The sequence below is a fragment of the Battus philenor genome, unplaced genomic scaffold, assembly GCF_028537555.1.
Source record: "Battus philenor isolate CCGP_79_NKW_IND1 unplaced genomic scaffold, ilBatPhil1.0.hap1 SCAF_1, whole genome shotgun sequence".
NCBI classification, from domain to species: domain Eukaryota; kingdom Metazoa; phylum Arthropoda; class Insecta; order Lepidoptera; family Papilionidae; genus Battus; species Battus philenor.
The window spans coordinates 15,826,303-15,837,628 of NW_027181661.1; the positions used below are offsets into that span (position 1 = coordinate 15,826,303).

At 32.5% G+C, this 11,326-nt stretch overlaps 1 protein-coding gene across 3 annotated transcripts; it reads left to right on the forward strand.

The window, feature by feature from the left end:
- Nucleotides 1-1,226: 1,226 nt before the first annotated feature.
- LOC137932645 (uncharacterized) lies at nt 1,227-11,326 on the forward strand. Of its 3 annotated transcripts, none has more exons than XR_011109099.1 (9): nt 1,227-1,270; nt 4,142-5,399; nt 5,471-5,642; nt 6,078-6,149; nt 7,151-7,328; nt 7,976-8,213; nt 8,563-9,285; nt 9,571-9,923; nt 10,356-10,433. XR_011109099.1 is itself a non-coding variant. In XM_068776272.1 (9 exons), the coding sequence occupies exons 2-9, from the start codon at nt 4,202-4,204 to the stop codon at nt 10,874-10,876; spliced, it is 3,309 nt and encodes a 1,102-aa protein (XP_068632373.1). In that variant the 5' UTR covers nt 1,227-1,270; nt 4,142-4,201; the 3' UTR covers nt 10,877-11,326. The 3 variants fall into 3 exon arrangements, 2 of the variants coding, with proteins under 2 accessions (XP_068632373.1, XP_068632381.1); XM_068776272.1 differs by having other exon boundaries at nt 9,571-9,777; nt 10,356-11,326; XM_068776280.1 differs by lacking the exon at nt 1,227-1,270 and having other exon boundaries at nt 4,049-5,399; nt 9,571-9,777; nt 10,356-11,326.

Consider the following 11,326-nt stretch of genomic DNA (forward strand, 5'->3'; position numbering starts at 1 on the left):
TAGGTCATCTTTTATTGAAAACAATTAGCTGTAGAATTAAACTGAAATGGTTTACAAATTACGTTGTAGTATTTTGACATGTTATACTCATTATATTTATTCAAACATTTTCATTATTTTTATATATAATCAATTGTAATCAATTGTAAACAGAGTATTTTGAATTCATAATGCTTGCTAATTTACAAATATATATGTATAATGTATTACATGTACCCTGAAAATTAATTACAAATACAAGTTTTCAACAAATGTTAAAAGTAAAATTAAATTTGCAAAAGAAAACAACTTTGTTACATTATTACTTACATGAAACCATCTGTCATGCATTAATAAACTTACGGAAGATATTGATCAAGTAAGAAACAAATCATATAAGATAGAAAATAGGGATAGAACTCGCGCTAAAGAATATAAAACACTGTTTCCAGTTCATAGCTTTACTAATATGGGAAGTAAAAATGAAAATCACCGGGAAAAATCAATACCTCATAACGTTATTATAACGTTTCAATTCACGCAGCTTAATAGATCGACATATATTATTGATATAACCGCATACATACAAGTTTTATGAAAGAATATTCAACATAACAAATCAACGAAAAACTTTCATTTTGTGCTTCTTACGATTTATAGTTTACGTTTTAAGGTCGCAGAAAAACAACGGGACGTATTGCATATCTATAGGGAAGGCATATGTTCAGCCGTCAATGTCCTACGGCTGAAATTATTACGATAATAACAATATAAAACGGTAGTTTTTCACCTTACGAACTTAAAATTAACACACGATTTAAAAATATAATGTAATATTCGTCATTTATAACAAAAAATAGCCATTAAAAATATACTATACTGTGTAGTTTAGCTTGTTGAATATTAATAATTCAGCTGTATATCCAATTCAATTATTATACCGATGATCCAACAAAACTTATTATTTATATATTTAGGAGACATAACAATCTTATTTAATTTTAAGTTGTTATGATTGTACAATTTCACAGATTTAATTAAAGTAATAAAATTAATTATAGAAATAATTCTGAAAGAAACAATTTTTGGTGTGGTAATGTTCCACAATGAATTCATATAAAACGTCCGGTGTCTGGGGATCGATCGTCAGTTGCTGCTAAACCGTAATAAGGTACGTGTGAGATTGCAAAAAATTGTGTCTTTTAGTGTTAATAATTTTTTAGTGTCTTTTTCAACATTATAAAGTTCTATTATTGAAGCTAGAGACATTACATCTACTGGATTTTTTAAGGTAAGTTTTATTGCAGAGATATATGAGTAAAGCTTTTGTGTACTCTTGTCAATTCCCTACAGCTGTTGTAATCATAATTGCATTAAAATAAGAAGTAAAATGAGAATTTTACAAGTATTTAGTTAAATATTAAATGACGAAAAACACGTCGATACGTGGCGACCTTGAACCCTACCGGGTACTTATAAAATTTTACATTTTTTGGTTCCATATTGTCTTGTTTTAATTCGTGCTCGGGTCACAGGAATTAAAATAGGACACTCAAAATGTCGTAGAATTTTAAATTTGTAAAGAAAAACATCCCTTAATATTATTTTTTTTTAATAATAAAATTACTTATACCCACAATCGAGTAGATACTTTTTTTAAAGTTATCTTAGTTTATATGTTTTGAATTATGAGCTGAATTTATAAACTTTTATTAAACTGATGGCTAAAGAATTAGAATTACTGAATATAATCAATATTTGTTACCTTTATCACCAAATTCTACCTACACGCAGGTAGATACTAAACATTCTTTCTTTTAATTTTGATTCTTTTTTTTTAATGTTGACTTGGTTAAAATGTTATAAATAAGAAGTTAAATTTTAAATATTTTATTCAATTGATGGCAAAAGAGTCTGTGTTACTGAATATAATCAAATTTTTATTTTATTTTAACTAACTTCTACCTACAGCTGGGTGTAGATACTAAATCTTAAATTTCTTATTTTTAATTTTTTTTAGTGTTGTCTCAGTTAAAATGTTATGAATTATGAGCTGAATTTGGAATCTTTTATTAAATTGATGGCTTAAGAGTTAGAATTACTGAAAAGAATCAAATTTTTGTTTTCTTTAACACCAAATTCTACCTACAGCCAGGTAGATACTAAACATTCTTTTTTTTTTAAATTATGATTCTTTTTTTAAAGTTGTTTTAGTTTAAATGTTTTGAATTATGAGCTGAATTTATAAAATTTTATTAAACTGATGGCTAAAGAGTTGGAATTACTGAATATAATCAAATTTTTATTTTATTTTTAACTAACTTCTGTCTACAGCTGGGTGTAGATACTGAATCTTTAATTTCTTATTTTTAATTCTTTTTTTAGTGTTGTCTCAGTTAAAATATTATGAATTATGAGCTGAATTTGGAATCTTTTATTAAATTGATGGCTTAAGAGTTAGAATTACTGAAAAGAATCAAATTTTTGTTTTCTTTAACACCAAATTCTACCTACAGCCAGGTACATACTAAACATTCTTTTTTTTTAAATTAAGATTCTTTTTTTAAAGTTGTTTTAGTTTAAATGTTTTGAATTATGAGCTGAATTTATAAAATTTTATTAAACTGATGGCTAAAGAGTTGAAATTACTGAATATAATCAAATTTTTATTTTATATTTAACTAACTTCTGTCCACAGCTGGGTGTAGATACTAAATCTTTAATTTCTTTTTTAGTGTTGTCTCAGTTAAAATATTATGAATTATGAGCTGAATTTGGAATCTTTTATTAAATTGATGGCCAAAGAGTTAGAATTACTGAAAAGAATCAAATTTTTGTTATCTTTAACACCAAATTCTACCTACAGCCAAGTAGATGCTAAACATTATTTTTTTATTAATTTTGTTTTTTTTTTAATGTTTCTCAGTTAAAATGTTATGGTGTTGCCTAAGGTTATGACTTAGATTTCTTTTTTTATATTTATTCAGAGCATGAACAAAAAAATTCTTGAGTGAAGTATATTTAATTAGCTAATATTTAATTTTATTAAGCTGTTAATTAAGTTGTGAACAAAAAATACTAAGTGAGGAGATATATGAGGAGCGAATAAATTTTTTCAATGTACCAAAAATACTCTATTAACTCCTTTCTTGAGGAGTTTTTATGACATATTCTTATAAAATAATAATAATGGGGTAATCATCTGATGTTCGATTTTTAAATATTTTTCTTTTTTTAAAAAGCTATGTAGCAAACAATATTTCGATTTAAGTACACATAGAACTGTTCACCTTATTTGTCTTGCAGACAGCAAGTAAGGAAGGGTTGAATCTATTCTACGCCGATGACGTCATTTATACGATATGATGTCATGTTTTTACATATATACGTAGTTGCAAACAATAGAAACTTGATTCGCATTGAGATGTGATAAATCCGAAGTACCTTTTAGACACGTTGGAGACATTTAAATTCTTTTTTATTTCGTGTCATACTTGTGAATTTAAAGACTTTTTATATCGCATAAAAAAAATTTTTAATTTTTAATTCTGAAGCTAGAGTATACGCCTCTATCCTATTTGCGACATTATGAATTCATCTGCTCTTGTAATATATCCGAAGTACAACAACCGTATCATCATTATTTCAGCCGTAAAATGCCTACTGCCGGACATAAGCGGACCACTTGAAAGGGGTGTGTAATCGGCGTGTTCCGATGAATTTATTAAAGTTCGTGTTTCGCCAACTTTTGGGTGGAGGTTCTTCGTTATGATACGCGGTATAAACTATAGACCCTTAATATCCCGACGGTCACCTGTCTTAGGAGGATCCACAAGGACAGACTACCTGGTTTAGGTCATCGGAAGACCATATGACGAAAGACCATATGCAGGCTGCTTCCAATCCATCCTTTTGAAAATCTGTGGGATCGCCTTTGTCCACCAATAAATGACCTTCGACTGAAACAACGAAGAAATTTTGTATTTTCAATTTAATATAACTATATTTTTTTTTCGTTCTGTTTAATTATTTATTAGTCTTCATATATATGCATCTCGTTTATACAAGTTGTTAATATATAAACTTATATTTGAATATGCTTTATTAGTTTCATTTTATATAAATATATAAATGTTTTATATAACACCCGTATTTTTTGCAGCGTTTTCTACTGCTTCTTCTGCAGCTATCATAAAGTTCGCACAGAAACATCGATTAATACATGAAACAGGTGCTAAGAATGGCCGAAGAAAATTGTAAGAAAATCTTAGAGCCTACGGATAATGCAAAAGAAATTAATATTACTCAAAATAATAAGAATGGCGGTCAACCGTCCAGACAATTTGCGTTGATCCCCGAAGAATCTATAAATGAAAGCCACGCGAAGGGTGAGGATGAAATAGAGCCAAAGGGACAGGTCGTAGCTTGGGTCGTGGACATGTCGGACCCTGATAGATCAGAAGATCGAATCTTAAACGCGCATAAAATGAAACAGTCGGAAAAAATACTAAAGAAAGACACAAACAACGATTCCACCGAAAACAAGAGTCGAAGAAGTATCGAATCTAACAAAGCTGAGATAACTAATCTGAAGTTTTTTATAGATCTTAACGCGACAACTTCTAATGCTGTGGAAAATACAAAAGACTCTCAAATACCACACGAAAAGAAAAATATTTTCCCCATGTATGTAGATTTAGGTTTAAATACGTCTGTAAGAGAAATGCCTGCGTTGTATTCGTCTTGTAATTCGAAAAAGAAAAATTATAATAAAAGCATAAAAGATGTAAGAAATAAATTGCTCTGTGACTCCTCCGAAGTCAATAAAACAACGGGAAAAAGTTCTACTCTTGGATCCTTTGAAAGATATGAATCATTGTGCAATAATGTAGCTTTAAGCATACCTGAAATAATCGCTATGCCTAGAGAGGAAGTGTTGAAAAAAAGATTTAACAGCGAACAGAATAATAAAGTTATTGTTAGCGACAAGAAAAAAACAACTGCCATTACAATTGCGCCGGATGTTGAAGGTCCAAACTTGGAGAAGGATCAGATCTCAACTAACTATGTTAAGTTATCAGACTTGGATAAAGACGTTATCAAAGCCTACGGGCCAATTTATCACTCTGAATTCGACTCTGTAATGACAGGATCCATCAATGAGCGTGATAGTAGTTTCCAGGCTATATCAACGCCGGTCGCTATGGCGTCATCGTTTCATTCAGAGAACGCTCTTAGTTTGAATAGATTATTTCCACAACTGAAAGAGCAGTTCAGTCAGAGTATGTCAGAATTGCTGCCGGGTAGAGCTCGGCTCCCATTGGACACAAAGCTCTCTTTTAGTTATAATGAAAAATATTGTCTTCCGGAAGTGATGGCAATATCCGACTGGGAAAGTAGCGATAACTGTTGTACACTCGGTAAGGTAAATTAACTCTGTGAAGTAAATTTTAACTAAAGAACCATCAAGTCACAATGAGGATTTTTTCAGAAAATAATAAATCTACAGAATATTACAAGCAGTCGTCTAGCTTGATAAAAAGCTGTCAGTCTCGTCTTGGCCAAGACCTGTTGCGAATGTTTATCGAGGAGATAGCAACAGATGTGATAGTTGAGTGTGCCGGGAGACGAATAAAGGCTCACAAGTGCATTTTATCATCTAGGTATCGATGTTTTTATTATCTGTAATGTAGCTGTTTATTGTATATTTTTTTTAGTAAATATATGTATATATATATGTATGTATCTTTTCTACTGCTAAGAAATCAAAACTAGAAAAGTAGTGTTGAACTGATAACAGGATCAGATTAATGATTTAGTAAATATGTTGAGTGTATGATATTAATTGGGAACATATTGGACGATATCGCCCAATTAGGTGGACACAGACACAGTCAAGGTCGCAGGAAGTAGCTGGATGCAGTAGTGATCTGTGGGGGGGGGGGGGGAGGTCTATGCTTTGCAGAGGGAGTCCATCCGCTGATACGATGACTATGTTCGCTAATTTAGATCAATTTTGCTTTACCGTGACACTTGGCCACGAATAGTTTAAAAGATAATATTTACACGAGAATATATGTTTAATTTGTTTTTAACAGATGCCAGTATTTCGCGGGCATCTTGAGCGGTGGTTGGGTTGAAAGTGCTGGAAATGTCATCGTTATACCGTCGTAAGTCTGTTTTACTGTTTTTTTTTTCGAAATATTTTCGCGTTGTAATTTAAGAATACATGTGCCAATGAATGTGAAATGTAAGACTTTCCGCCTTTATGAAACACTGTCGTATGTAATTAGATTTTAATTCTGTTCGATTATTAATGAGGTGCATCATTAATGAAGCTTATGATCAATATAGTTACTTTTTGGAGCGGGAGCTTTACTTCTAACAATTAGGATGTATGTATATAATATATACCTACATATATGTATATATATATATATGTATATTATGTATGTATGCATTGAAACCGATCTAGAAGTTTCATTCCAATTGGATATAGGGGATATTAATTGAGAAATTGTAATAACAATTTCTCAATTAATTTCCAAAAGAAGATCATGTGATGACATTTTTGCCGGAAGACACTGTGAAGGTAGGCCTGTCATTAAGTGGATCAACGGCGATCGACTGGATGCTGGTTGCGCAGGAGTCCTGTGCCTAACAGTGTCTATCCGACATGATGATATTGTTGACATTTTGTAAACTTTTTAATTCTTGTACAATACCGTACTTCTTTATTATTAGAACCAGTAATGTTTTGAATTCTTCTATTGTTAGATTTTATTAAGCACTCTAATAACGTGTGTGTTCTAACGATTACACCACTTTAAATGTCTTAGAAAGGATGAAAATATGTTGCTGTCATAGAAAATAGCACATCTCGGGAATACTGTTAATAAAATATGTAATTTATAAGAAGTGAAGTATATATATATCACAAACATATATATATAAATATATATGCCTATATATATATATACATATATATATATATGTGTTTGTGTTATTATAAATCATATATTATTATTTATTACATATAGTCCGTAGTATAGAAGATTCAACAGGGTAAAGAATTTTTGTAATTTTAGTTAACTTTTTAGTCTCGCCTTACGCGAGGAACAAATGTAAAATAATATGAAGCACAACATAAAATAATTTGAAACTTTTTCAGTTTTGAACCCAACGTGATACACTTCGTTCTGTGCCATATCTACTCTGGCATTTCGGTCATACCGGATTCAATCTGCATAGTCGAACTTGCAGCTGCGGCTGATCTGTTATCGATGGACAGCCTAAAAGACGCCATAATGTATTCTCTAAAAGCTAAAAAATGTCACCATTTTCACGAAGTAAGCATAATATTCTTATTTCAAAATTTATATGCTGGCGGCAAAAGTTCAAATACTTTACGTCACAAATTTCTTTCTATCATTTTGTTAGAAACAAAAACAGATGTAATGAAATAGCTCGAAAATTTCTTTTTTTTTTATGTAACATATTTAATGTCGTAACCTGCCGGATACAAATAGTGCAACCAAAAAGATTTTTTTTTTATAAATGTAAAAATTTTGTTTGTGAAACTACTTTTTTTATACAGACCTTACATGAATGTATTTGTTTATTATCTAACAGTAAATGATTTTTGCGATTCTTAAACGTCTAGTACTAATTGTCCCAAATGGACATCTAACATATCGATAATGTAAAAGAAAAACTGTTTTTGTTACTTTGACTTACGATTATTATTATTGACTTACGACATTCACTCTCATGGTGGGCAGACGACGGATGCTGGCCGTTTCCGACCGGTATTTTTGAAAATATAAGGGAGGAAGGTCTATGTCGTGCAGTGGAAGTCTTGCGGCTGAAATTATAATGCGGTGACAATACTAGATCTAGACATTGGTCAGATCTTAGACGCCGTTGTAGACACGTGTATTTATTTGAAAATTATTTTCACTTTAAGTTTAATTAAATATTTGTTACCACGTTTCAGCCGTGTCCGGGTTGCATCGCTGGAGTAATAGAATGTTTTTCTCTGACAATCACGTACAAGCTAGATGATTTACATCGGAAGTGTTTAGAATGGATATCCCGGCACTTCACAAAAGTTTGGCCGACGCAGTCGTTCGCGACTTTGCCCGAAGAGCTTATTGAGAAGTGCTTTCAATATCAAGTATACAATTTCGCACAAAACACTATTATCCATACTATATACGGTTGCGGAGTAACAAGTAGGTTTTTTTTTATTATTATTTGTTTATTTTTCCTCTCTACATAATCGTTCCTCGAACGCTGACGAAAGTAATTTAAATCAAAAAGTTAGATTACCTTATTTCAGGGCTAGTGAAGAAAACTATATTAACGCGCGGATAACGGAACTACTCGAGAAGTGCAATACATTTACACGTGTGTTAATGTGTATATTTTTCTTGTTAAGTTATACAGGATGTTGTAATTGCTTAGTGATGTGTTCTGCTCCTTTTATTTTTTTTTCTGGAAAAAAAATTGTTCTCTAGTGATAAACTCATCGATCATCAATTTAACTGCTAATGCGAGTTGATTTATCAATTTATTCCACAGTGGTCGCACTGCCCAATATCAGATGGGCGGAAACCATCGAAAACTTATGCAAACGATTATTATATTCAGCGGCAAATTTCGCCTCTAAAATATTATACGAAGTGATGTCATTTATCCTAACGATGCCGTGGAACGACACGTTTGCGGCAAGACTGCCATTAGAGGAATGTATCATTGACACCATAGAAAGAGCACCCGTCAATATAACTTGCCGAGTGTATCGTCTATTGTATGAAGACATAAAAAAATCAGATCAAATCAGACCAAAAAAACAAAAAACAATCTTCGATTTCCACGGCAGAAGATGGTGCAGGGCGGCTGAAATATCTCTAGCAAGACAAATGAGTCTACTAATTTACACTGACGAATTTAAAGAACTACCCATTGAGTACCGCAAAAGGCTACGGCAATATGAGATCCTGAATCCGTCGCAAACACAACCGCGGACCTGCGCACAAATCAAACGGAACAGAGAAAAATACTGTTACGATATTCCTAAGCGTTTGCACAATATAGACTTGGAACAAGTGCGTGCAGCGTTCAATCCTCCCAAACCGTTACCGACCACAAGAGCCAAAGCAGTCCAGCCGACACCACCGCCTCCGAGCAAAATAAGAATTAATAAAGCACAAGAAGAGCGAACTAAGTACAACTTGAAAAGAATTCAAAATCAAGCCGGTCCCAGCACAAGCAACATGGTTCGAGAGAACAAACCATTTAAGCGTAAGTTTTTGAAATAATATTTGTCTTGAGCAAACGATACTTCCGTCCACAAGGTGGAGAGACCTTGTCAAGGTCATCGATTGTCATAGACCAGAGGATTGGCAAGTTAAAATGACAGTGTCCATGTCCGTCAGGTGGATAGACTATCTTGTTAAGATTATTGGAAGGCGTTGGATGCACTCTGCTTCCAATCGCACCTATATTCTACTGCATTAGACTACCGTTAAAGTCTGATGCAAATATGCATTAAATATTAAATTACTATTTCAACTCTATTTTTCATAGCATCAACAAGACCAACCAAGATCGGGCCACCAATCGTCAATCAGCAGGACAAAATAAATGCAGCTGAGAAAAGAATTGCTAGAAAAATTCCGGTGAAAGCGAAGGTTTCCTGCGCGACCAAACCGAATCCAGGGAGGAACACCCAGAGTGCTAGTACACAGTCTCAACATTATCATGTGTCGCACAAGACAGGTCAAAGGACTAGTGGTGAGAAAAAACCTGTCCCTACCGTGGATCGATCTGGGACATTTGTTAGAGACTAACACACTTTTATTGACCACCGCGATAATAAAAGATACGATTTAAGAGATCTATTATAAATGTTATCCTCAATGTATGTCTGCCGTCACCAGGTAGTCTTCTTTTGATTTACATAAATTGCCTTAAGTGTTTAACATGCGTGCGTATAAATGTGCTATCTGTTCCCCGCTTTTTGAACTCAAACACTCTGCTCCCTTTCCCGTGAAATTTAAATAAATCCGTTGTTAGATGACCTCTGCTCAGCGGAAGGCATATTCCTATCATAAATCAAGTCTTTAAACCTTATGGTTTCGGAGGTACCGTGACGAGTCTGGTCTATATATATATGTGTATATATATATATATATATATATATATATATATATATATAAGTAAATAATTTGTGCCTTAAAAATAAATATTCCAATAAACACTAACATGATTAAACTCTTTAAAGTTCTTTGATGCTTACCAAAGCTTTTGTGTGTATTACACTATGCTAATAAAATTAAAAAGCAAATTGTAATGAATATTTTTTCTTGCAGCTATTCCTGGGAATGTCTTTTCACGGGGCGGAAAAGATTTGTCATTGAACCCAAGCACACCAGGCTGTAGCAAGGGATCCACAAGATATGTAAAATCTGATGGGAAGCCGAATATCCCAGGCCCTAGCAAAGGAAATACAAAATGCACATCTGTGCAACCGTTGTTAGAAAATTTAAACGGCCCTGGCTGTAGCAAAGGATGCACAAGATATGTAAAATCTTATGGGAAGCCGAATATCCCAGGCCCTAGCAAAGGAAATACAAAATTGACATCTGTGAAATCTTCCGAAATCTATAACGGTCCTGGCTGTAGCAAAAGAGACACAAGATGCAAAACATCTTTGAAACCTAATGACAAGTTAAGCTCTAAGTCTGCTGCGAATAAACCAAATAAAGAAAATGATATTTCAAAGAAAACATCGCCAACGAACCAAGACGAACAGATCGTTCCCGACAAAAATATCAACCCTGCTTTGTGTCGGTCAAAAACGTTTCAGAGAGACAAGAATCCAAAGCTCTAATGTACTTAATTTAGCCCACCGCAATTGTATAAGTAGATGTATATAAATGTTAAAGCTTTACATTTTATTTTAGTGGCAATCTTGGCAAATTTATTTAATTATAGGGTGTCCCATTAATAAAAGTCAAACCGAAATAGCTAGACGCCAGTAGTGTCGCATTTAAAAAAAAAAGAAATGTAAATGAATTTATGTTCTATATCTTTGGTCTCTTAAAATCAATATTTTTCTTTTCTTTTTGTATTTCATGAAAGTCACTATTTTTCCATTTTTTTATATTTTCAGATATCATGTATCTGAAAATATAAAAAAATGGAAAAAACTGTAAACTTTATATGAACGTCAGACATAAATTCATATTACAATGGCATGATTTCACTGTTTAGACTTTGATGGATGGGTCACTCGTATATTTGATATACTATTTTTAAATTACTATATAGTATATCTCGA

What these genes read in the sequence shown, in the direction of transcription:
- LOC137932645 (XM_068776272.1), top strand. Translation starts at nt 4,202, where the DNA reads ATGAAACAGGTGCTAAGAATGGCCGAAGAAAATTGTAAGAAAATCTTA. An exon ending in AAGTGCATTTTATCATCTAG is followed by an intron (nt 5,643 to 6,077) that starts GTATCGATGTTT and finishes TGTTTTTAACAG; the next exon opens with ATGCCAGTATTTCGCGGGCA. An exon ending in AATGTCACCATTTTCACGAA is followed by an intron (nt 7,329 to 7,975) that starts GTAAGCATAATA and finishes ACCACGTTTCAG; the next exon opens with CCGTGTCCGGGTTGCATCGC.